This window comes from Heloderma suspectum, chromosome 15 (genome assembly GCF_057233095.1).
Source record: "Heloderma suspectum isolate Gila_16-S chromosome 15, 16-S_ref, whole genome shotgun sequence".
NCBI classification, from domain to species: Eukaryota; Metazoa; Chordata; class Lepidosauria; order Squamata; family Helodermatidae; genus Heloderma; species Heloderma suspectum.
In genome coordinates, this window is record NC_139472.1 from 1,269,806 (window position 1) to 1,295,506 (window position 25,701).

A 25,701-nucleotide genomic window follows, 5' to 3' on the forward strand; every position below is an offset into this window, starting at 1 on the left:
CACCAGGGGTGCAGAACCTCTTTCAGCCCAACAGACCAATTCAACTTCTGAGAAGTGTTCCAGTGGTAGGCGGGGCCGAAGTGGAAGGGAGTGGGGCCAAAAATACCCTATTTTAGTTCAGAGCTCTTACTGCCAGTAGCAAAGCCTTAGGAGGGGCATTTTCAACCTTTTACGATGCGGGGAAAATGCACGAAAGCTGGAAAGCCCCCAGCCATCGGGGGAAAGGTGGTGGGGCCAATGGAAGAGAGCGTGGCCATCTGGGGAACTGCAGAGGGACGGATCAGGACCCTGCACACCTGCCCTACGGAATGCCCTTCCAACTGAGATCCGGCACACACCAACATTACTTTGTTCCCGGTGTTCGCTAAAGACTTTTCAGGCAAGCCTCTTCCTGATTCATGACTACGTTCTAGCCTCTGTTTTACTGATATGTCTAATTTTATTGCAATCTGTTTGTAGTTTAACTTTTGTACATCTCTCGAGGTTGGATGGTTTGTACATTTCTATAGCAAATAACCAAACATACAGCAGCTCTGGCAAAATTTTGGTTAGGCGCCTCCTCTGGAAAAGCAGTACTCTGCATGCCAGTTTCTAATCTGTCACAAGGCTAACTGTGAATGTTTTGGAGCTGGGATTTGGGGCAGAGGGGCTAGTTGTTTGATATTGAGAGAGCCTTTAAAACACATACACACACGCACACAATTAGATATAGCCACACATTAAGATCACCTCGGCAAAAAAACAGGGTAGAGTCAGATGGGCCATGAATATCCCTTGATGACTTGCAGGTGAATGTGTTAACTGCCTGGCCCATAGCACCTCAAACACAATGAGACTTGCAGTGGTTCCGTCACCCACGGAACGCACTACCAGGCACAGTGTGGCTCCCAGAGTGATGAATACACCTGTGTAAATTCTCCCAGGTGCTGCCAAGAGGAAGAGGAAGAGATGCCTGCCTTCATTTTAAGAGCAGTGGGCTTTTCATTTGAAACGAGGAGAGGAAAGAGAGCCCAACGCTTACTTTCTCATTCTGCGTTTTGTTGAGATAGTAATCTCTGGACGGCAGCCCCAGTCCTGACTGGTCAACCTGGGGGAGGAAGAGAAAGAGGAGTGAACACACAGTGCAGGTGAGCCAGGAAGAGATTTTTAAAAGTGCTATCTTAAAAAGCTACTCTTGCAAGGCAGGATATGCGCACAGAAAAATAACCCTCCTGGATCCAACCAACAACCTATTTAGTCCAGAATCTCATATGCCATAGCAACCACCTCCAGGACACCCCTGCAAGCAGGGCATAGCATAGGATAAATAGCCCCCGGCCCCACATCAACGTGTAACTTTCTTTTGGATCATTTATAGTATTTGCCTCAAAGCAAAGCCATGTTCCACTGGCATGGTTCTTTTTAGCTAGAATGAATGACATCAAACCGGAGTTTGCAAAACAAAACACAACTTTAAATGAATTGACAGAAATTTATTTTTGTGGCAGAGTTAAAGACTCCCCCCAAAAGGGTTCAGACTCAAAACTGGATCCCATCACTCTGCAGATTCCAGGGCACGTCCTGGAGGGCCCCAGAGAAAAGGGGAAGGAGCCATCTCCAGTCATGCACACTCCCTGGCCCTGCTTAGCTGCCACCCTGCACCCACCTGGATGACGTTGCAGCTGGAATTCTTTGAGTCGGCGCTCACGTAGACAGAGAAGAATGGTGCGACGTGGTGGTAGGCGACCAGCTCCAATAGTGTCTGGTTGAAGTCGCCCCCCTTGTAGCGGCCGCTGATGTTCCAGCCGCCAAGCTGGGGGAATCAGGGGAAGAGAGGGAAACAGTCCCCCCCAAAGTAAGCACAAAGGAAACTGCACACTCAGCAGGTCTCAAGGAAACAACCACCAGTTGTTGTTTTTATTGTGATGTTGTAATCACAATCACAGACAGAAAGGAATTAAGTGGTAGAACGAGGCCCTTTCATTAATTACTGGAAACAAAAAACACAGCATTGACAACATTTGTTTTTGATACTGGAAATATGTTTGCTATTTGTCAGTAGTTTTTGAAACAATAAACTTTACAACGAAAAACAGAAAAATTGCCAGTATTTCAAGTGGCCCCCTTAAACTGAGGCAAACGCTTGAGTGTTAAGCTCATTAACAATCTACTGTATAAGAGGGAGCAGCAGGGTCATTCCACCTGCCCTGCTAAAATAATTAAATTACCCCCTTTCCCTCCCCATCCCTCTTTCCTTGCGTGTCGTGTCTTTGAGAGTGGAAGCCTGCGGACGCAGGGATCAGTTTAACTGATTCTATGTCAGCTGTTCTGGGAGCCTTTTTGGCCAAGGAGCAACACAAAAATACTTCAAATAAATAAAGAAATAAGGCAGGAAAGAGAATCAGATCAATAAGGAACCCACGGCCAACTCCAGAGTTAACTGCAAGAGCAACTGAAAACGCACAAAACCCAAAAGGCCGCTTCCTCTTGCACCAACAAGGAAACGCCGTGTTGACTGCTCAACACCCCGTCCGCAGGAGCGGAGAGACAGAGAGCGCGCTTTGCTCCTGGCTCTGCAGGCCCTTTTACCTCCTGGATCCGGTCTGTCAGGGGCTTCGCCTTCAGCTCCTCGATCTTGGTTTCGTTCATGCATGACTGGTAGTAGCGCTGCGCTTTGCGTTCAGCCTCGCTCGAGACGGTGGCAGTGGTGTTCTCTGGAGTGAAGGGCCAAAGCCAGGAGTCCATTCTGACTTCCTGCTCAGAGAACCCTCCATTTACCCCCCAACCTTGCCCTGCCAAGGCCCCACAGACGGGCATGCGCAGCAGGAGCCTTTACAGCCTCCAGTTTCCACCTCCCAAAAACCTGAGCCTGGGGGAGCTTTTCAACCCAACACATGAGCAGGACCCCAAGGGCACTCTGGACCGGTGAGAGGATGCCTTGGTTGATCCAGTTCATCTGGGAGTCCGACAGATGCGCTTGACAGCAACCCGATGCTGTAGTGGCCGCTAACCTAAACAGCTTTAGGGAAAGGGTTGGCTTAACCTGGTCTTCGCCAACTTATTCATTTTGAAGTCCAATTCAAGTTGCTGGCTTTGACCACAATACCTGAAGGAGTGCCTCTCCCAGGATGAACCTGCCCGGACATACGATCAATATCCGAGGCCCTCCTCTGAGCATCTCCTCCAAGAGATACGTTTGGAGGACAGCAACAAGGAGAGGGCCTTTTCAGTGGTGGCTCCCAACTGTGGAATGCTCTCCCCACTGAAGTCCGCCTGGGGCCAATACTGTCATCTTTTTGGCACCAGGTTAAGACTGTCCTCTACACCCAGGCATTTGATGGCATAGGATGGGGCATTTATGTCAGTTGCTTTAACAGGTCTCCATATCTTATTGTAACTGTTTTTTAGCTGTTTTAAAATGTTTTTTTAATTGTCTATGTTCAAGATTTTATATTGTATTTTTATTATCTCGTATTTAGCAGTTGTAATTTTTGTGAGATGTCCAGACAGCTTTGGCTATTGGGCAGTATAGAAATGAATGAAATGGAATGAAAGCTGGTGCCCTCTAGATGTGTGAGACTACAACTCCCATTATCCCCCAGCCAGGCTGGGGAGACTGGGTTATCTAGTAGAGGAGAAGTTTCTTGGGACCCAGCAGCCCCAAAAGTCAGATGCTCTCCTCCATACACATGCACGGCTAATTTATGGAACTCACTGCTACAAGATGCAAGATGCTAGCCTACCCCCAACTTTTTAAAGCATCAGACAAAGTCATGAAGGAGCAGTGAATTGACATCTATGAACCACAATAGCCAAGCAGAAACCTCCAAGTCTGTCTGCCTCTGAATACTGGGGACAAGGAAGAGAGGGCAATTTCTTTTGTGCTGGTCACGAGCTTTTCCCTGTTGGAGACAGAACGCTGGGTTCGAATGACCCTTTGGCCTGAGCCAGAAGGTAGCCATTGCCACACTGTCCACAGACAGACTCCAAATTGGGAGAGGAAAGAGGCAAGAAAGCTCACAAGCAGCGGGGCAGGGAAAACACAAACACAAAGCCGGCTTGTTTGGGATGGGAAAAAAGGCAAGATAGGGGCCCGTTGCTATGGAGACCCAGGCCTGTTTTCACTTAGCTGGGCTGGGAAGAAACACTTGAACAGGCGGGGTGGAGAAAACAGCAGGTTGGGTGGGTGGGGGGAGAGAGAATGAATGTATGGGGGGATTTTCATGGAAAACTGCAAGCAGCACCAGGCATGGGACCCAGAAAACCAACCCAAGAGCTACTGAAGCATTACGTGCTGCAGAAAAGGAAGGGAAAGGAGCCGTTCCACTTTTGCTAGCAACTGAGTGCCCTTTTGCAAGTATCTCTGTCCCTCTTCCCCTCATCAGCAGAAGCCCATTGCCGGAAGATGCTCAACTAAGCCTCCCAGAGCTGTGCTCTTTGTAGATCCAGGGACAGGAACCAAGAAAGGAAGGCCCTTCGGGGAAAACTTCAGTAGTCCAGGTTTGTACATGCATGAGCATGCCCCGCCCCCCCGCTGCCGCCCAAGACCTAATGCCAAATCTGTTCAACCCCCAATGCACAAAAAAACCAATTAATTGTTCTGTCTCACTCCTTGCACATGCCACCCCCTGAACTATGAGAAACCCATTATTAGCTGCTGGAGGAGGACACAGTGCCAACTCATTTACCTGGTGCTCTATTAAAGGCGCAATCCTATGCATGTTTAGACAGAAAAAAGTCCTACAATTCCCAGGATGTCCCAGCCAGCTATGCTGGCTGGGGAATGCTGGGAGTTGTAGGACTTTTTTCTGTCTAAACACAAATAGGATTGCACCCTAATTCACCTAAGGAATTGTGTCTCTCCCATTCTCCTAGCAGACTTACACTTTCAGGAAAAGCCAGCTCTGATGCCAAATCCATTATCCCCATATACGTCGTCCAAAGTCTGAGCTAATACAGAATTTATCAGAGACTTCTGCACCACTCCATCTTCCTTTTGGAGGGGAAAGAACTGCGATTCTTGTCTGCCATTCTTGTTCCTGTCTTTGTTTCTGCCTCTCTGGAGGCATTTAGATGACAGACTGAAATAGTCCCATATTCTTATATCCTTGCCTAGTGAGATCACAATTAATTAAGGGATGGCAGTAACTATCAGTGGGGAAATAAATGGTACGGGCACTGTTTGTAATGTAAAGCTGGTTGGTGATTTAATGATACATGTATGTATGTTTAGTTTTTAATTAATATTTTAACATTCATAGTTCTGTTCCTTTTACATATCTCAACTGAACCCTTGTTTTACTAGTTTTTAATAACTGTTTTATGTGCCAATATGTGGAAAGGTCTATGGATTAAATAAACACTGCTGGTTGGTTGTTTTTTACCACCATAGGCTGGTGCGCTACTTGTAACCCTAACTGGAAAAAAATGTCAAGCCCAGAAGAAAAAAACAACTTGGTGAGCAAGATCACCCAACAAAAATTAGGCAGTCTGTTCTCCAGAATTTGTTCTGGCTTTGCTCCGGGGGAGAAGTGCTGTGAAGGAGCTACAAAGAGCTCTGAGAAACCCACCCCTCGGGAGGCGTGCCAGATACCACCCTTCCCACAGCATCATCACAACCTCGCCTGAACTCTGGGAGGGTGCAAGGGAAGGGGCCCTGGCTCAGGCAGAGCCCCGCCTAGCTTGCAGAAGGCCCCAGTTCAGTCCCCAGTAACATCTCCAGGGAGGGCTAGGAAGGAACCCTGCCTGAAACCCCGGAGAGCCGCTGCTGCTGGACAGTGTTGACGGTGCCAGACTACATGGGCCCAGGGTCTGACTCGGTATAAGGCGGCTTCCCCTGCTCCTATGCTCTATGCAAAAGGGTGGTCCTAGGAGAGGGACCACAGTGGGAAAGAGCTGGGCGAGCGTGGCTGCTTCCATCGCAGCAGCCCAAGGACGGAAGGAGCTCATCCAGGCCAAGACAAAGGAGGGTTTGTTTTGCTGCTGCCAGAGGGAAAGAAATGGGTGCTCGAGTCCCTCCCTCCCTCCTTACGCAAGACTCTCCTTCCAAAACGGAGCGAGACAGGCAGCTAGGGCCTTTTCCATGGTGGCCCCCCCGCTTGTGGAATACGCTCCCAGAGATGCTGGGCCTCCACCTACGTTGTCATCTTTTTGGTGCCAGCTGAAGACCGTCTCATTTTCCCGGGCATTTTAGTCTTCCCATTTCTGTTGTTTTTAAATCTGTTACTGTGGTTTTTACATTGTTACACTGCTGCTGGTTTTTACTTTGTTTTTTATATACTGTCATTTTAAAGTTTTAAAAGTTCTGTATGATACTTCTATTGGGCTGTATTTTATGGTCTCAATTGTTGTGATCCACCCAGAGAAGTTGGGCTATTGGGCGGTATAGAAATGGAATGAATGAATACATACACACATAAATAAAAATAAAATGAAGCCCCGAAGGTCTGAACAGCAAACACTGGGAAAGAGCCAGTGTCCTGCTTCCATGGAAGCACCCAGAGGCCGGAGAGGAGACCGGGGGCGGGGGGACTTACCACCTGCAGCTATCCTTTGCCTCCTTGGGCAGACTCCGCCAGGCGAGGCAGCAGCAGCAGCACAAGGGGAAACACCCACAGCCCCAGACTCCCCCAGGAGGTGGGTGGCCCCCGCCTCTTCGGCCTACTCACCCAGGAGGTGCTTGAGGGTGGCCTGATTCTGCTCCCAGAGCTTGTTGAAGGTGCCCCAGCGCGAGTGGCCATCAGGGATGGGGTTGGCCTTGATCCAGCCACCGCAAGCGTAGCTGAAGAAGTCCTCGCAGGGGTCCACCGCCCGGTCCAGCGAGCTCAGGATGGAACTGGTCACTGAGATGCAGGACTCCGTCAGGCAGGGCCCTGGAGGAGGGGCAGATGGACGGCCAGAGTCACGGACCTGTGGGCCAGGCTAAGACTGCCCAGCCCATTGCCTCAAACCCCTGGGCTGGGGAGGGAGATGGAGGCATTCAGGGCCCGCTCCAGGAGGATGGGACGGAGACAGAGAGGCTGCAACTCAGCAGCGGTGCCCCTGCATTGCACGCAGAAGGCCCTGGGTCCGATCCCAGCATCTCCAGTAAAAGGGACCAAGTTGCAGGTGATGGAAAGAACCTTCTCTGTCTGAGACCCTGGGGAGCCACATAGACAATTGTGAATATATAGACAGTGCTGTGTTAGCTGGACGGAGAGTCTGACCTAGTACAAGGCAGCTTCTGGTGTTAACAGTTTAGAAGACACCAGAAAACGGATAGCCCAGGATGGACTAGAGCAGGAGTGTTGAACCGCTTTCAGCCTGAGGGCCAAATTCCATTTTGGAGAAGCTCTCGGGGGCCGCATTCCAGTGCCCTAGCTGCCTTCAGAGAGAGAGGCATTTCAGCCTTTCAGGGTGTGGGAAATGCTGCACAAAAGCCAGGAAACCACCAAACCACGCGTGGCTGGGGGAAGGAGGGTGGGGCCAGGGCAAAGGGGAGGGGCCAGACTGGGGCCCAGGCGAGACGGATTTGACTGGCGGGCCTGAGGTTCCACACCCCTGGGCTATAGCAAACCAGAACAGCTCTGCTGACTCACGGGTTTGGCACTGGAAGAACAGGACAAAGACACAGGCCAGGAGGCCCAGCGCCAGGGCTGTCGTCAGGGCCAGGAGGCGCCTCTCCACATGCGTCCGCTCAGCCCAGCAGCTCTTGCCGCTCCCCGGCCCGCGGAAATTCACCTGGGGAGGAAGGAACAGGAAGGGTGGCGCCTAGTCTGCCGCCAAAGGGCCCCTGGGAATGTGCAGCCGAATGCCGCCCCGAGGCGCCTTCCGCCACTTAGGCGACGAGCAGTTTGGGAGCTGGGAGTGTGACGGGAGAGCTGCCCCACGCCCTGGCTCCTGGCCACATATCTGGGTCTCGCTCAGCCTCAGTTTCCCCCATCTGCAAAAGGGGACTACCACAAAATCGCTGTCAGAAACAAAAGCCTCACGGCCTCTGCGAGGACAAAGCGGCATAACCCTCATGAGACACAACCGATGCCCAGAAGCGCTCGATGGCAAGGATCTCCGCCCTTGGAAGCCCAGGGCATGCCTGGGCTGGCCCGGCGGCAGTCAGCTGGGCCCAGGCCAAGGGCACACGCCAGCCTGCTGGCAGGGTTGCTCCTTGGGCGAGGTCAGACGTGGGTGCGTCCCCACGTCACAGCCAGCATACGCACGTGCCAGCCGGCGCTGCAGGAGAGCCCTTGGGCTGGCGCCCAAAATGGCAGCCAGCCAAGCGGACAAGAGACAAAGGATCTGCAGGCACCCTTCAGGCCGGGCTTCGGGAGGGCCGTGGGGGGAGATCTGGCCATCTGGGGGCTCGGCTCGCATTTGCAAGCCGAACCACAGGCTTTCCCCCAAAATCCTTGAACTGTTCTCAATTCTTTTCCCCATAAATAGCATGGCTGTAATCTGCACAAATTACAGCTCCAGTTTGGGCAAATTGTGGCTGTAATTTGTGCAAGTTGCTATTTACCAAAAAGGCCCTGGACAATCCAGGAACTGGCTGAGCCCAATGCAACGGAGTTGAGCCAGCTTGCGGGGAGACGAGCCAAGGTCCAGGGGGCCGAGCTGATGAACTGCCCCCCAGACGGATTCCTCTGATAGAGCCCCGTCAGCAGCTCCATCCCCCCAGCTGCAGGGAGGGCGGGGAGGCAGCTGTTGCACCAGGCAGCCATCCCCCCTTTCTCCCTGGGCGAAGGAAGGCAGGCTGGGCACTGCCGCTGGCCTTGCCGCACAGCCCCAACGGCGCAAAGGCGCAGCAGAGCGACTCACGGCTTGCTTGCTCCCGCCAAGGATGTTTTAAGGGCAAAGGGGGCCCAGAGCAGGCAGGCAGGCTTTGCTCACAAGGAGATGGCCTGGGCCCTTCGAGAACGTCCTGGCTGCCGAGGGGAAGGGCCAGCCCCAGAATGGTGGAGAGGCAGCATAGCTGCTGCAAGGGACGGCTCGTTGGCGACAGTGGGAAAGAAGGAGCGGCCAGCGGCCAACAGACAGGGGACCCCGGCTTCGGCCACCAGGGAGGGTCAGACAGAGGCCGAGCAAAATGCAGGAGGAACAGAACTATGGCGGCCAGGATGGATGTCCAGCTAATCCGCTTGGAGCAGATTAGCAGCAGCTGAAACAGAGGGCACGGCTGGAACATGCTGCCTCTGTATCAGTAGGATTATTGTTGTTGTTAATGATGATGAGGATGATACTAATAATAATACTGATAATAATAATATTTCTGTGCCTCCCAGTAACCTGTTTGGCTGGCATTGCAAGGATTTCTGGTCACGCACAGGGGGAAAGCTCCCAGCTTGTTCCAAAAGCCTTCAAGTTAAAACCGATAGTTTCTTGCTTTGGCTCCAGGTGGGCGGGCACTTTGGATTCTTTGTTATTAATTTGTGTTGCTTTTAATTGCTTCTGACATTTTTGGGCTTCCTTTCTGCTGTATTTTGTGTTCTTTTGTTGCTTTAAAAAAATGACTATTGTTTTTAACTACTGTTATGATGTTTCCTGCTCTGGAGCGTATACTTGACAAGATGTAAATGCAGGAGATTATAGATGTATGTTTAAATGAAGAAAAGAGGTTTTAGAAACGAACGTGGCACGAGATGAAAAAAGCAGCACAAAGGCCAGCTCTAATCACGCAGATACCGGCCCAAGTTTTTTGACGACTTGACCGCCCTTTTGCGAAGATCTTTATTTGTATTTTTGCGCCTTTGCTTGAAGAACGACGGCAGCATTGAGTGACTGTCCCTTTGTTCACAGGGGATAAAGATGTGGTTGCAAAAAGGGGGCTGGGCTGTGCCGAACAAACAATTCAGAGGCAGAGAACAAGTTTTTCAAGCGAATGCCAGAAGATAAACAGGGAACTGGGGAGCTGGAGGAAAAAGGGGGGGGGGACAATGACCATAATGGAGTGTGGACTGCAGAGGGCGACCTGGCCAGCCCTGAAATCTGACACAGGGAGCCCTCCAGCTCTCGGTTTCCAGCACATGCCCAGTCAGGATGAAACCGGCAAACCATAGGGATGTGTGGAGGGGCGGCTGGACCACCGTGGGCTTCCACTGTTTAGGTCAGGGGGTGGGCAACTTGTGGCCTTCCAGATGGCTTGGCCTACAACTCCCATCAGGCCCAGCCAACAAAGCCAAGGGTACGAAATCATGGGAGTTGTGGCCCAAACTATCAGGAGGGCCACAATTTGCCTCCTCCCCCGGTTTAGGCACACCAGGTAGGCTAGAACCCTGTTCACAGTCTCCGCTGATTCCAGCTCATGTGTCCCTTGAGCTCCAATGGGCTTACTGGCCTGGCCGTCCAACTGGCCTGCAAGTCCTATATAAAAGGGCTCCTGGCTTCCAAGAGAAAAAGGAGATTTAGTCTCGGGAGGAACTGAAGACGGCAGTTTGGAAACTCAGGGATTTCTTAACAGCCATTCTACTTATTTAGGAGTATTAAGTCTTGAGGAGAGGGCAGAGGGGAGAGAGACCCCTCAGCAAAGCACTCACAGAGGGGGTTTCACCAAGCACACCCACTCGCCACCCAATGCAGCACATGCTACCTTGCACTTCGTGGCCATTTTGTGCTGGGAGGAGGCTGTGGGGAATCGAACCCCTGACCGTCTGGGTGTTGCCACACCAGCATGAAGCCCTCGCAGCACCCACTGGCACATACCAAGACGCCACAGTGGGGATCGGCTCGAACAGGAAGCTGGCGAGGCTCAGACCAAAGCATTCCCAGCAGACGCCCCCCCCCCTTCCTGTTTGGCCAAAATCCACACAGGCTCACGGCTCAACAATTCAAGGGGTTCGAAGAATGCATTGGGGGGGAGAAACGGTGGCCTGACCAGGGCCGCCGCAGCCTCCACTGAGAGAAGCGTCGTGCCCTGACGCTGCCCCCTGACCACCCAAGGACCAAGCGCTGGGGAGGGGATTGTGACAGGTTCTAAGGAGCTAAATTAGGGACCCAGGAAGCCGGCGCTTGAGTGCAGATTCGAAAGAAAGAGCTGATGTTTGGGCTGAAGTCTGGAATGGTCTGCAGCAGCCTCTCTCAAGCTGGTGGGCGCAGAGGTGACAGACAACAACTCCCATCATGATGAGCATTGCAGGCTGACAGCTCTGGAGCCCACCAGGTTGAGAGAGGCTGCTGCACCAAGGATTAGAGACTGCTTGGGGCGCAAATTAAAGGTAACTTGCAGACATTATAACTGGATCGCATCCGTTCCAAGCCAGGGAGATTCGTTCTCTTCGCCTTTGTGCAGCAGAGCAGGGGGCGGAGCGTGGCGTGCGCGGGCCTGGACACAGAGCGCTCTCCCCGGGAGCCTGCTGTTCGCACAGCAGCCGGGAGCCGACCCTCGGGCGGCCCCTCCCCATGTCTCTCCAGAAAGAGTTCTTTGCATGGGGTGCATGGAGCCTGCAGCTGCGACAACCCTTCCGTTGTGTCTCCTGGCTGGTGGATGATGGGATCTGTAGTCCCACGCCACTGGGGAAGGCTGGTCTGGACAGAGGTTGGCCGGCTGTGACTTGGGCGATGGCTGCTCCGGAGTCCCTGGGCTGAGCCACTGTGGGACAGGGCAGCCGTGCAGCCTCCTCCCGGTTTCTGCAGCCATGCAGCTCGCCCCCAAGGAGGACAGCTCCAGGATCTTGCCACGGGGTTAGGGTAGCACCCGACAGGGGAGGGCCAGACTGGGGGAGCTGCTGGACTACATGGACTTGGGGGGAATAATGAAGAATTGGAACCAGAGGGATTCCGCTGGGCGCACGAGAGGAATCCTGCCACGTCTATTGATTTGTTACGCTTCCACCCCGCCTTCCCTCCAAGGAGTGGCGCGGCATACATGCTCCTCCTCCTCCCCAGGCTATCCTCACAACATCCCTGCAGGGTAGGTGAGGCGGAGAGTCGGTCACCTAGTGAGGGTCACCCGGTGAGGCTCCTGGCCGAGTGGGGACTGGGACCCCGGGCGCCCCACCCCAACGCTCCAACCACCGCTCCAGGAGTAGCCTCGCCCAGGCCATCGCTCGGTGGCGAAGATGCAGCGCGCCACGCCTCACCTGGATCCCGTTGGGGTAGACCTCTCCCTCCATGGAGTCCACCAGGTCCTCCTCGTCCAGCGTGGCTCGCTTGTAGGTCGACATCTGAAAGGCCAAGTGCAAGACACATTCCCTGAGCCTCTCCATGACATGGGGGGAGCGGGGGCGCTGCCCAGCAGGCGGCTGAAGGGTCAGCTCGGCCTTTGGGAGCCGGAGCGCCGCACTACACCTTGCAGGCTCATCCTGCCGAAGCCGGACACCAAGCTTGACCAGTGGGGCCTGCAGAACAGCACCGGCCAGGCTGCTGCGGCGGCCACCACCCCCTCGCCCACCCAGGGCCTCTGCAGCCTCCTCCCTGGGGGACCTAGAGAGAGGCGGCAGGGAGGGAGGGAGGGAAGGAGGGAGCGGGGCCGCTGCCACGCAGGCCTCTGTCCCACCAGGGTTTGAGTTCTCCCACGGCTGCAACAGAGTTTCTAGCAGCTCTGAGATCTAAAGTTACTAAACAATTATACAGTAGGAGCCGCCAAAGCTGGCCGGCCCACCCGCCCCCCTTTCTGGCCCAGGGCGGGGGGGGGGTGAAAGCTTATGCAACCCCTTCCTAGCCTTATGTAAACTCTCCCTTTCAACCCTCTGCAGGTCCACCCCCACCCACAAACACACACACACAGCCACCGAGGTGCTTTTGTTTCCCCTCCACCACTTTGCTGGAGAACAGAACAGAGCGTGATTAAGTGACGGCCGCTTTTCCAAAACGGAAGGACTGGCAAAGGAGCCTGAAAACAGGAAGCGCGATAAAGACGGAAGCGACATTCCTCGGCGGGAACGCTCCTCCTGGCAAGCAAAGGCCCGGCCCTCGTGGTCAGCGGTGACCCCCGGGCCACCCATCGCTTGCCCAGACCGCTCCAAGACAAGCTCGGCAGGCGGACGGAGCGTTTCGGCCGGAGGCGGACAGGCTGCCCGGGCTGCTCAGTGCTGGCCAGAAGCAGGCCGGGGCTGGTCGCCCCAAAGCCCTTCTCCCCCACACCTGCACAAAAACTGGCACCAAGGAGAGAACAAGCAGCACATCCCTGGCGTCGGTTTGGGGAAACAGCAGCTTTGCCGCGGGCATCTCGGGGCACCCGCCAGGACCAGCCCAAGTTGTTCTGCTGCCTGAGAGGCAAAGGACCAGGTGGCCCCCACGTCCAGCCCATGCGCCAAAGCCAACTGGACGGGCAGCTCAACCTTACTTCGGTGCTGGTGATGTGGGGCAGCGTCCGCAACCCCACCGGAAGGCAGCAGGCCAGCTCAGGGGGCGGAGGGCAGGCCGCTTAGCGCACAGGCCTCTCCCCCTACACCTGGCTGCCGCCGCCCCCCAATCCCCACCTCTGCCACCTGAGGCAACCGCCCCACTCCACCTCACGGCAGGGCTGCCCAGGGACCCGCCCCATGACCAAGCTCCAGTCTCCAGAGCGGCAACCGGCTCCTGGTGAAAGGCAAGCGAGAGCCCAGCTCAGGCCAGCTTCTGCAGGAGAACCCAGGGGAACCACACCGGCCTCCAAAGGGAGCAGAAAAGCCTCACGCACGCTCGCTCTCCAGGCATAAGACACCCAAAGCAAAGCAGCCCCGGCCAGGAGCCCCCCCGCCCGCCGCCTGCCAGCAGCCGGCTCCCATCCCCGGGCTGGAGCGAGGAGGCCCCTGGCCCGCGAGGCCTCCCGCGGCAGAGGCAGGCTACGGCCAGAGCACAGGCAGGCTGGAGCGCAGCCCTGGCCACTCACGGCCCCTGCGTGGGCAAGCGGGGCCCGCCGAGAGGCAGGGCCCCTGCTGGGCAGAAGGCCCCAGGCTCAATCCCTGGCGCCTCCAGCCGCAAAGAGGTCAGCTGGCGGAGCAGGGAAGGGCTGCTCAGGGTGGGCAATGCCACGATTCTTATATACCGCGGATCTGCGCCTCCAGTGTGCACGCGCACACCCACTGTGAAAAAGACAACTCAGCTCAGCCTGCCCAAGCGGGGTCCTCCAGATGTGGCGAGTGATCCTCCCCGCGTGCCCCTGCCAGGCGGGCACCAGCCTGGGGAAGGCCTGGGCGCGGGACATGCACCTTGGGCCGCCGCCACCTGCAATCCTCCCTTCGGCAGGGAAGAGGACGCAGCGGCAGGCGCCCCCTGCCACGCCTGCGTCCGCCCCCCCCCCCCCCCGCGGCTCCACTGCTGGGGAAGGAGCAGCCCCTCGACTGTGCTCATGGCCTGCCGCGCTTTGTGACGAAGGACCTGATGTCTGAATTGGCCTTTCTCCTCCTCCCTCCCAATCTCCTTTCCTCTTGTGTCATGTCTTCTAACCGTAACCCTGCAGGCAGGGACTGTCACATTTCTGAACTTTGTAAGGTATCCTGGGAGCCTTTCTGGCTGAAGGGTGGGATAAAAATGCTATCAATAGTTACTGGACGGAGGACCTGTAAGAGCGGAGTTGGATATATGCTGCCTTCTATCATAAAAGAAAGGTGGAATATAAATGTATCACCACATGGAGCCTTGCTGAATGGGATCAAGGTGGATCCAGCCAACCCAGGTATACTGCCTTTGACCACGGAGGTTCTAATTTAGCCCACCTTGGCCCTAAAAACTAAAGGGAAAAAAACATACAAGACAAAAACCAATTTGCCCACCACTGCTTCATCCAGGCACTCAGTTCAAAACCTTCTGAAACATCATCTGCTTTGGGTGGACATGACTGGTTTAACCCAATCCTGTTTTGTGCCACTGAGACGTGAGCATTCCTGGCCCAGAGGCACTCCGGTTGCATCCTGACATTTAGAGGGAGCACAGGGAGAGGGGTTTGGTTACAACTTTAAAGCCGATCAGGCGGGTGGCTCTTGTTACATGATCAACAAGAAAGGAATGTCATCCACAAGACAGAGGAGAGACGGAGTCCGGCAGGGCCATGGGGAGAGGCCTTCCTTCTGCACAGCTGCTGCTCTCCAAGCACCAGCCCATGCAGAGAACAACCCCGCAGAACCAAGCAGGACGCAGCTCGCCAGGCAAAACAATGCACAAGCACTGAGCTGCCATCAGCAAAGCGGGGCAGAAAGTTTAAAAAATGCATATACACATCAATCCATAAAAACCCATTAATAACATAACCAACGGATAAAGTCCTGTCCAGACTGCAGTTGGATGTGTTGGACTACAACCCCAGCATCCCAGGCAGCCATGGCTGGGGGAGCTGGGAGGTGCGGTCCAACACATTTGGAGGGCGCAAAGTTAAGAAAGGATGGTACAGAATCATCACCTTAAAACTACAATAGACAAGTATTACAATCACAATAATCTCCAAACTGGAAAAAAACCCAACCATCTTTGAATCGGTTCAAACATTCAAAGCACCCTTACTGTGCTTTATTCCACATTCCGTCTGATCCCAACAGATTACGGCACTGGACTCACCCCGATTCAAAAAACCTCCTCAAAAAGCCACATCAGTGCAGTGCAGTCGCCCAGGCATTGCTGTGGGACCCTCCGGGGGGTGCCCCCCAGCGTGGGAACTCGCCCCAAGGCCTGCCCCAGCCAGGTCACCTGCAAGCAGCAAATGCTATCCCTGCAGTGTGGAGCCTTCAGCGCCAGCACCCTCACAAGGCTACTCGTTGACTCAGATCGAGTCCATGCGCAGACTTTGAGTATTTATAGCCGCCTTCTCCAAACGAGGCCCTGCTGAGGTTTTGGACTACACGTTGCAGGCTCCTGGCAGATGGCCTTGCCGGCAAGGAATGACGGCAGTTGCAGTTCGACACACCCGGGAGCGCCTGGCTCGGAAGGCTGCTGCATCCCAGAAAACGGCCAGCCTCTGCGGCCACCATAGCCAGGCGTGCTGACCCTGTTTGTGTCCGCACCCGTCTACATCCACATGTTGCCCCAGGACTTTGTGATGGAACGTGTGCCCTGGAATACATGGCGCAGTAGGAAGACCATATGAGGAACAGGCAGCAGCACAGTGGAACAGCCCCTGCTTTGCCTGTGGAAGGCCCCAGGTTCGATCCTCAGCAACATCTCCAGGCTGGGCTGGAAAGGGTCTCGTCTGAAACATGGGTGAACTGAACATGAGCAGAGTGCCTCCACCCACTGGACCGACACACCTGGGACTAGCAACGGAGGCCTCCAGGGCAGAAGCTGCCCCTCCAAGGCTGGCTGGACGGAGGGCCACATCACGGGTCGGCACTGTTGGGCAGCTACCAAGGCCCCACTGCCGGGAGCCCCCAGGTCCGCTCCTCCTCTTCCCCATGGCCGCCTGCTCATTCCCCTGCCGCTCCCTCCAGCCCAGACACCGGCGGGGGTGAGGGGGAGGCGACGTCGCAGCCTCCTTGCTCCCTGCGCACCAAGCAGGCCAGCACTGGCCATGATGAGGAAAAGGAGAGGGAGCGAGAGCAGCAAGTGAGAATGGGGTGAGAGGGCAGACTCCCGAAGGCGGGCAGTGGACGGGGTCTTGCCCCAGAGCCCTCCAGAACCCGGAGCCGGCGCTGCATGGCCCTCTGGGGGGGGCGGGGAGGACAGAGGAGAATGCACAGGCGCTCCCTCTGGGGGCTCTCAGCCCTGGAAGGTGCACAACACTGTGGATCCCTTTTGCCAGACAGCTTCCTCTCCACCATCCGCAGCACAAACCCACGAAAGGAGTGGGACAGAGAAGGCGAGTGCAGAGGCGGGCCAGCACAGCAGCCCAGTTGCTAATAGGCCGGGATCCTGATGCAAAGCAGCAGCTGTCGAGGGGAGAAATACAGGCACATGAGATGGATTCCAAGCAAGGCTTTGCGGTGGGAAGGCGGAGGGAGTCTTGAACCGTGTCGCGGGCCTTCCCAGCACTCAGCGGGGTGGGGGAGTGTGAGAGCTGTACTATCAACTCACCCTCACCACGCCGACAAGCTGGCCTTTGAACATTGCAGACCTGCTGAGGGAACACACGCACTGCAAACCAGGCCAGGCAGGGACAAGCTGCGGCTTCCCCAAGGATCCCTCATTCTGCGAAGGAGAGGCAACGAAAGCCTGTTATTAAGTTCTTAGAACACAGTCCCCGGGGTTTCCTGTTTTGGGGCCAAAGCAGCTGGTGCCCTCTGAATGTGTTGGATTGCAACTCCCATTCTCCCCAGCCAGAGTCACAGTGCAACACATCTAGCGGGCACCAGGCTGCTCGAAACAACTGGGAGCTGGTTTAAAATTGTGACGGGGACTTGGCCAGAGATGCAAGGCTCAGGCTCTCAAGACATCCCAGGCGTACAGTCACGAGGGCACCAAGAAATTCGATGCTGGCATCGTGGGACGCAAAGGGCTTCCTAGCTCTGCACACGCAGCCAGGAGAAACACCAAGCAAAGGCCGGGTCCTGCAGCCTCCAGAGGCAGAAGAAACGGCGAGCAGCGAGCGAGCGCATGAGGACATAGCTAAACTGCAGAGGGGGAAGGCATGCACCCAAGAAGCCTCAGACAGATGCCGGAGGAAGAGGACGCGGCCCCCCCAGCTGCAAGGGGCAGCCAGCTTCTCACGCTCCCCACAAGGCAGCCAAAGCAGGGTTTGCACAGCTGAAACAGCCCTCCGCCCACACTTTCCCACAAAGAAGAAGCTCAGCCCAATGAAAGAAAGGCGCCTTTCTGGAGACGTGGATTCCGAGCGCGGCTCCAGGGCCGTTCCTGGCTTTGTTGTCCCTCCAAAGCTTCCAGAATGTCAGGAAGCTGCTTCATGCCCAGGGGAGGCCCTCCCTGGGTCACAGCCGCTGGCAAGGGCAAACAATGCCACCCAGGGTAGAGCCAAGGAACGCGGGGGTCGAGCCCTCGCCCGCGCAGCACCCCCCCCCGGGAAGTTCCACTGACTCACAACAAAACACGCGCCAAGCGCCAAGTGCAGCCACCAGGAGGGAGCGCAAGTCACCACAGGCAGCTGCACGAGCCCCCCAGCCAGGGATGCGGGTTTTCCGGGAAATGCCGAATCGGAAAATGTTGAACTGGGAAAGTTTCCTATGCGAATCAGGCTAATTCGCATAGGGTCATTCTCATCGGGAATATTTTCAGTCTGGACTGGAAACATTTCTGATGCCCAAGAGAGCGATCGGATTCCCCATGGTCATTTTACTTGTATTTAGTAAACAAAGCTTAAGAAAAAGAAAACCATGTTATTCTTTTGCCATGATACATCCCAGGTATTTGACTTGAAATATTTGAGGGGGAAATTAAAGCACGCTTAATGCAATTTAAATGTTACATTATGCAGAAAACTGTTGTTGGAATACTTTCAAAAATTTAAAGACCATGACATGTATATAAGAAAAACAACAACGAAGGCACTGAAAACTGTTGGCACACCAGCGCATCCCGGAAACCCAAAGGGCTGTGATGATGCACTGATGGATGGCATCTCGTTCAGCAGAGTTCAGGTCTCCTCCACGGAAGAGACCCGAACACCTGGAAAACAAGAACTGCGGCGTTGAAACTGCCAGACTGGCTTGATACGGTATTTGCATTCACCGTTCCTGATGAGCTCACAAAACGGAAGATCCGCTCGGGGCCGGGCACGGCGTGGGAACAGGCCAGATTGCTCCGCACCCTCACAGTCGCCGGAGAAGGGCGCCCCTTCCTGAACCACCCCATCGGGCTGCTACAGGGTGCAGCTGGCCTCCTGGCCCAATGTTTGGCCACAAATATTTCACAAAGTCTGGATTCCGTTGACGTTGGGCGGGCTGGCCAGTTGCCTCCGCAGCACGACTGTTTTTCAAAGCCGAATGTTTGTTGTTTTTAAACAACCCCGGTTGCTTCACTTTCTTTCTGTTTTAATTAGATTTAGGTTACATTTTTTAAACTGAAGGCTGACCCTGGTGTTCCAGGACAAAAGCCAAAGAGCAGAACTGATCTCAGAGTTGCTCACATTTCTAGGAACTTTACCTAAGATTATTAAGAGTCATTAAGAGTTAATTCATTATTATAATGAAGATTGGAAAGCCAGTGTGGTGTAGTGGTTAGAGCACTGGACTGGGACTTGGAAAATCCAGGTGCCAGCCCCACATGGCCATGAAGCTCATTGGGTGACTTTGGCCAGTCACTGACTCTCCACCTACCCTACCTCACAGGGTTGCTGTGAGGGCAAAATGGAGAGCAGGGGGATCGCGTAAGCTGCCTTGGATTCCTTGCAAGATCAAGAAAGGCAGGATTTAAATGTAATGAATAAAATCAGCTCCCAAAAGATTAAAAAAGGTCATGTCTTTGTTTCGCAAGAGCTGGCAGATTGAAGGAGCAAACCTCAACTAGCTGACAGGGAGCGCGGCCGCGGGGCCTTCGGCCACAACAGACCTGCCTCCCGGCTGCAGAGACAGGGCCCTCTGTGGACGCCTGCGGGAAGCCCCCTCACGGCGGCTGCCCCACTAGCAGCACTCCACCAGTGGCGAGGCCGGAAGGGAGGCCTGTCCGGGCTGGCCAGGCTCCCCAACATGCGCCCAAAGCGGGCCAGCCACCGCACCCCAGCTGGAGCGGATGCCGGTCATTTCCCACACGCATGCTGGTGCCAGTGAGCGGGGAACGTGAACACGCACGCGCGCTGCAAATTGCCTGGGCCAAGCGGGGAGGGGAAAGGCGCCCCTCCCCACCTCCCACCCCCCAGCCAGGCCAGCACAGCACGGATGTAGCCATCCCCCCTCCCCCCACAAGATTGCTCTGCCCGGCTGCAAAGCTTTGCGCACTCACTTGGGGGACAAGCCCCGCTGAACTCCCTGGCGCTCACTTTAGGGTAAGCATGCTCAGGAGCGCCGGAGCTGCCTGAGCCCAAGTCAGACCCCCCTGGGCCCATCTAGCCCCGTACTGTCGACACTGACCGGCAGCAGCAGCTCTCCAGGGTTGCAGGCAGGATTCTTTCCCAGCCCTGCCTGGAGATGCTGCCGAGGATGGAACCAGGGACCTTCTGCCTGCAAAGTGGGGGCTCTGCCACTGAGCGACAGCCCCTGCTTATACTGTGCTGTCATTTTTTTTTACAATTAATATAAAAATCAAGCCTGCTGATGATTGAAGTATCTCTTGTTGATTGTCCTAATCAAAGGCCACTTAAACCAAACTAAAGAGGGTCCCTTTTCAAAATTCTTTACCCATACCTGACTGTTCAAACACCCAGCACTAACTAGCTCTGCAAATTGCCAGCTCTGCAAGCCAGCTGGCCAGTGTACAGAATGCCCATTTGTGGTGGTATTATTATTATTAGCACTGACATCCTGCTTTTCTTCCTCCTGCAAGGAGCCCCAGGCAGCTTGCATGGCCCTCCTCCTCTCCATTTTATCCTGACAACAACCCTGTGAGGTAGGTGAGGCTGAGAGTCAGTGACTGGCCCAAAGCCACCCAGTGGGCTTCATGGCTGGGGGGGGCTGGAACCCTGGTCCCACACTCTGCCCACTACACCACACTGGCCTTTGTGGTCTAAGCAAGGGGACACCCAGCTCTTCTTTCCTTTTTAAAGAGCTCCCTTCCCCATCACAACCAGCTATTCACAGTGCACAATGTGGGCAGGTGTTGCTGGCATGTTATTTGGGGCCTGTGGGGTGGGGAGAACAGCAGAGGCCAAAGGGAGACTGCTGGGGCAGAGCAAACTGAGCTCTCCTGCCACCCCACCCATGGGAGACTTGGCCACAGTTTTAGATCAACCTCTGACGAGGTTATTGTGCAACTCCAGAACTGAGCTGGGAACTTTGCTCCTTCGCCGAAGCAGGGACTTTGCAACAACAAAGAGGAACCATTACTAGGAGACCTTTGATGGAGGGGAACCAATACTGCAGAAAACCCGCCCGCCCCCGCCTCCTGCAGTTGCCCCCAGTCTCAACCTGACTGCTGGGGCGCACACGACAGCGCCTGGAAGAGCTTTTAACCGCAGGAGGAGTGGGACTGAAGTCTCACCAGGGCCCCTAGCCCAGCTTAAGGAGCTGCCGGGCACAGCCACAAACCAGGCGACCCGCAAGACAGCATCATTATTATTATTGTTGTTTATATGCTGCCTCATTTGCTAAAAAGCTATCAAGGCGGCAAACAACAACTTAAAACAATAAAACCCGTATCAACACAAACATTAAACACGGTAAAACATTAAAGCAGTGGCGCCATTCCGAAGGCCAAACTACAAGGATGCGTCCTCGCACCCTTTCGACCAGTGTGTAGAGAAAGAGAAGAGAGGACCGCGTCGGCATGCCTGCCGCGCTGCCCCGTCTGCCTGCTCTTGCTCTCCTGCTACGCCTGAGCCTACACGTCCTCCAGCAGAAGCAGGGGCGCTGGGCTAAGATCAGGAGCAGAGCATGCTACCTTCTGCCAAGCCAGACCCTGGGTCCATCGAGTTCTCCACTGGACTAGATGGGGTGCTGGGAACTCAGGCCCATGGCCCAAACCTGGCCTGCCTGCCGTTCCACTCTGCCCCCCAGGCTTCCCCCAGTCGAAAAGGCTGAAATGCCTCTCCGAAGGCTGAGCGGCTGGCAGAAGAGCTCCAAGCTACAATAGGCCGGTACTTTTTTAGCCCCACCCCTTTTGCCTTCAGCCCCGCCCACCACTGGAATGCACCCCCACACACACATCTCCGAAATTGGATCTGGCCCTTTGGCTGACAGCCAAAAAGGTGGAAAGTTTTGGTTTTTTTTAAAACCCTCTTTATTGCTCACAGTTCCTAAGAATTGGTGCTTGTGGTGGCAGCCGCCCAAAGGAAGCAGTGAACTCAACTAGCCATTAATTAACGTATGTAATCAGAAAGCAAAGCCGCACAAAGGCAAAACTCTCCACGCCTGCCTTACACCAGCCCAGACAAGAGCTGAGTAGGCGCTGAGACTTTTTTCACCAGAAGCAATTATCCCGCAGGTTGGACCTCGTTTCAAACCAGGTCTCCGCTAGCCCCATTTCCTTCAGCCAAGGAAGAATTAGCGTGCCTCAAGCCACGAGCACGGCGACAGTGCCGAACTAGCATGACTCCCCCTTCCAGTCACACAAGACACAAACCTGTGCAGGCTCGGGCGCCTGCCCAGCTCCACCACAGCGGAGGAAGCCAAGCGAGCATGGCACGCTTTTTTAAGTGCCATTTCAAAAGAGAGCGATTTGGCAGAGGCCTTGGTCGCAGACAGCAAGACCAAACAAGCTTACCTGTTCCTTGCAACATCTGTGGCAAGAATCCAGCTCTAAGCAGACTTTCCCCTTCCTCAAACACATGTCAAATCCCGCCCCCCCCAGGAAAAGGGACCGATTCCGTTCAGCTGGACATCCCGACTAACCTCTTTATGGGGCCAGATGGCGGAGAGGGCAGGCGCTATGCCTCACTGTTTCAGGCACACCGACAGGGAAGCAGAACAGCCCTCTTCAGAGCTCACGCCCAGAGCAAAGCGGCAAGGAGGAAGCACGGCCCACAGGCGCTCTCCGGAGACTGAATCACGACCCCTGCCGGGATTTCACGAGGTACGCTGGAACCGGATGCACTGCCCACTCTCGGCACTGCAACAGGCATTAATCTCTCCGCGTCTTGGCTGGCTCCACACTCGCAGCCGGGGGTGTTTCCGTCAGAATATGAGGGGGAACGCCCTTGGCGGCCGGCAGGAGCGAGGGAAGTTGGCCGAAGGTGCGCATCCGCCCAGGCGACTTATGGGCGGCCCACGCCCCATCCAGCAGAAGACCGGTGCTCCCATCGCAGCCCGGTCTCCTGTGTGAGGAACGGCGGCAGGCCAGCAACGGAGAGCCAGCTTTCCGCACAGGTGGTCCTGGGTTCGATCCCTGGCATCTCCAGGTAGGGCTATGAAAAACCCCTGCCGGAAACCCCGGAGAGCTACTGCTGCCGGTCAGTGTCGACAAGACTGGGCCAGATGGACCCAGCGTCCTGTATCAGGCAGCTTCCCCTGTTCCAGAGAAGCGACTGGAACAACTGGAAATACTGGGCATTTCCTTTTCAATTGGAGATCCCAAGGGCTGAATCTGTGGAGGAAGTGAAGAGGGAAACATTCCTCTCCCTCTTTCGTAATGCAGGAACTCCAATGCAGTCGTCCCGTGGAGCTGAATGGCGGGAGATTTAGGCAGGTCACGGGAAACACTTACTCATCGAGCTAGACTATGGAACTCACTGCCACAAGATGTAGTGATAGCTGCCAGCTTGGATGGCTGTGAAAGGGGATTAGAAAAATGCATGGAGGATAAAGCTATCAACGACTACAAGCCAGGATATATAATCTCTAGTACTGGAGGAAGTCTGCCTCTCAGTTCCAGGTGCCGGAGAATATGAGCCGGGGGGGGGGGGACTGCACTCATGTCCTGCCTGTGAGCTCCCCATTTCGGCAGCTGGTTGACCACTGTGGGGACAGAATGCTGGTCTGCTCCAGCAGGGCTTTCATGTTTTTTATTACTTCCTGCACGCAAACCACACGCTCCACCACTGAGATATCAGCCCTTCCCAGCTGCGGAATCTTCCAGCTACGCAGTTAAGTCTTTTAAGCAGAAGAGGAAAGGAGCTCAATGTTTTCAGTGCCTACATTAGTGACTCCCATAGAGTAAAGCATGAAAATGTGTATTTTTAGGAAAACACGCTTTTTTAGAAGGGCATATTTTTGAACGTGGACCCAAGCTCGGGAAAATGCAAGCTTTTCCTGAAAAGCTCCTGCTTGAGTTCAGGATTGCAAACAGGACTTTGTTTATTTGGTACATTTCTAATCTTCCCAATAACTAATGTTCTTAGGTTAAAAAAAAAACAGTTAAAATAATTAAAATGCCACTTTACAATGCAGTTAAAAATACAAAATACGAAACAAATATTTAAAAGAATAAAATGGAATATACGTGTATTCAAGAAAACGCACATTCACATGATTTGTGAATATAAAGGAAATTCTTGTGCGTTCCTATCCTCCACTTGCTAAAATTAAGCTGTGGGCTTATACTAGAAAACCCTGAATGGAGAGCAAGGGAGCAGAGGAAGAGAGGGAGAGATACCTCCGCATGCAACGAAGCAGCCAACGGCATGCGGGGAAGCGGCCCACCCCCGAAAAGAGACCCTCGCAGGAATGTCCCTAGAAGTACAGCTGCTCTTTGCTCCATCTTTCCACCCCAGAAGCTGCTAACAGCACAAATTTCTAGGCGCACTTTGCTGCTTCAAGCATCCACACACACACCCCTCCTCTGTTCTGTACCTGGGGAATAAAAGCAGGCCTCTTTCAAGAGCATCCTTTCCTTCCCCACCTCTTGGATTGGTGCCCTGCAGGCTTGGCTTGGCGTGCGAGGCACCTTGGCTCATGCCAACAGCTCTGCCACCCGCTGGGCTCATTAGACAGACTTACAACCGTGCACGAGGCGGCACACGCCGCCAAAAACATCCCGTAAGCAGATCCCAACGAGCCAGCTGGATGGCTGCAGCCAAAACAGGCGTGGGCGGGCGGGTTTACAAGGGCCGGGGGTTGCTGGAGCGAGAACACGGCAAACCCAAGTCTCCTAGGCTGACAAGTGGAGGAAACACTACAGAGAGGCCTCAGGGCTCTGGTGCAAGGAAGAGAACTATGCAAAGCTTGAGCCGGTCAATTCCTCCTCAGGGAACAGAACATGTCAGGGAAAGGGAAGAGAGGTGTGAGACTGTAACAGGGCTTGCAGATGGCTTTAATGGGGCGTTATGGCTTTTTATGCGTCCACCAGCCTTCGCCAACTCATCCGCCCCAGCCGGCATAGCCAATGGCCAAGAATGCGCAGAGCTGTATTTATGGATTGATTTAAAGTGTTTTTATCCCGCTCCACAGCCAAAAAGGTTCCTGGGCAGCGCAGAATGAATCAGTAAACAAGGCAGTCCCTGCCCGCAGGCTCACCATCTAAAAAAAGATGCAACACACAAAGAAAAGGGGATGGGAAGGGAAGAGGAAAAACTTAAGCAGACTGCCCGCAGGGCTGCTTCCCCTCTCATCTCTCGGGAGTGGGAGAAATCGAACTGGGGCAGCAGGGCCCTCACGGTGCCTCCGCCTGCCGCCCTCGCTCTGCCTCCTTTCCCACAGGGCTGCCGTAGTTTACGGATTAGTCTTGTTACCTGCATTGCTGTACCCTGCCTTGGGAGGAAGTTCTTGAAAAAGAAGGAACCTCTTCCAGAAACCGAGGAGGGGGTCTCCTGAAGGGTCCCAGGGAGCCACACCACCCGGGAGGCCCCGTCCCGTAAATGTTTAGGCTGGCCCTGGAGGGGAGGAGGAGGTGGCTCCGGATGCTGCGGAGCACGCGGGGAGGAGACAGTCCAGATGCCATTCAGATCCAGGGGGTTTGCTTCTGAACCCCAGGATCCGCTCGGGGTCCCTCCCTTGCCAAATGCGGAGCCTGTGGTGCGGGGGCGGAATTGGTTAAGAAACTGCCCACCCTCCTGAATGGACTTTCCGCAGCCTTGGAAAACCCAAATTCTATCTGTGGGTTTGGAACAACCTGCTCTTGCCTGGTTACACCTGGGAGCACAGGCAGTGTGTTTCGGAAACAGAGAAGATCTGGGGGTCCCTCTAAGTGCCACCACCAGTTTGGGGAACCTGGGCCACTCCCCGAGAGCCACTTGGGTGCCTAGGGCCCCTCTATCCATCGTGGCACCCTTCCAACGGGCGCAGAGGTGCAGCCTCCAAAAGGCCTGCCAGTCGCCAGCAAAGGCACCCAATCCGTGCGCACGCCCCACAAAGAGCAGCCGCGTCGTGGTCTCCAGACCCCGTTCCATGCCCTGCCCCACACTCTCCACCTCAGAACTCTTAAGCC

General features: G+C 54.8%; 1 protein-coding gene across 9 annotated transcripts in view; it reads right to left on the reverse strand.

Moving 5' to 3' along the window:
* The window catches only part of ECE1 (endothelin converting enzyme 1), a 51,385-nt gene that overhangs the window by 20,059 nt on the left and 5,625 nt on the right, over positions 1 to 25,701 (reverse strand). For 2 of the 9 annotated variants that reach the window (XM_084821916.1, XM_084821914.1), the window contains exons 1-7: positions 16,873 to 16,987; positions 12,030 to 12,113; positions 7,557 to 7,698; positions 6,648 to 6,851; positions 2,569 to 2,693; positions 1,646 to 1,792; positions 1,022 to 1,087 (exon numbers count right to left, since the gene is read on the reverse strand). In XM_084821916.1, the coding sequence (XP_084678042.1) occupies positions 1,022 to 1,087; positions 1,646 to 1,792; positions 2,569 to 2,693; positions 6,648 to 6,851; positions 7,557 to 7,698; positions 12,030 to 12,113; positions 16,873 to 16,905 (801 nt within the window). In that variant the 5' untranslated portion in view covers positions 16,906 to 16,987. Of the gene's footprint in view, positions 1 to 1,021; positions 1,088 to 1,645; positions 1,793 to 2,568; positions 2,694 to 6,647; positions 6,852 to 7,556; positions 7,699 to 12,029; positions 12,496 to 16,872; positions 16,988 to 22,232; positions 22,480 to 24,128; positions 24,183 to 25,701 lie in introns of those variants that run through there. The other 7 variants (XM_084821911.1, XM_084821912.1, XM_084821918.1 and 4 more) reach the window with 6 other exon arrangements.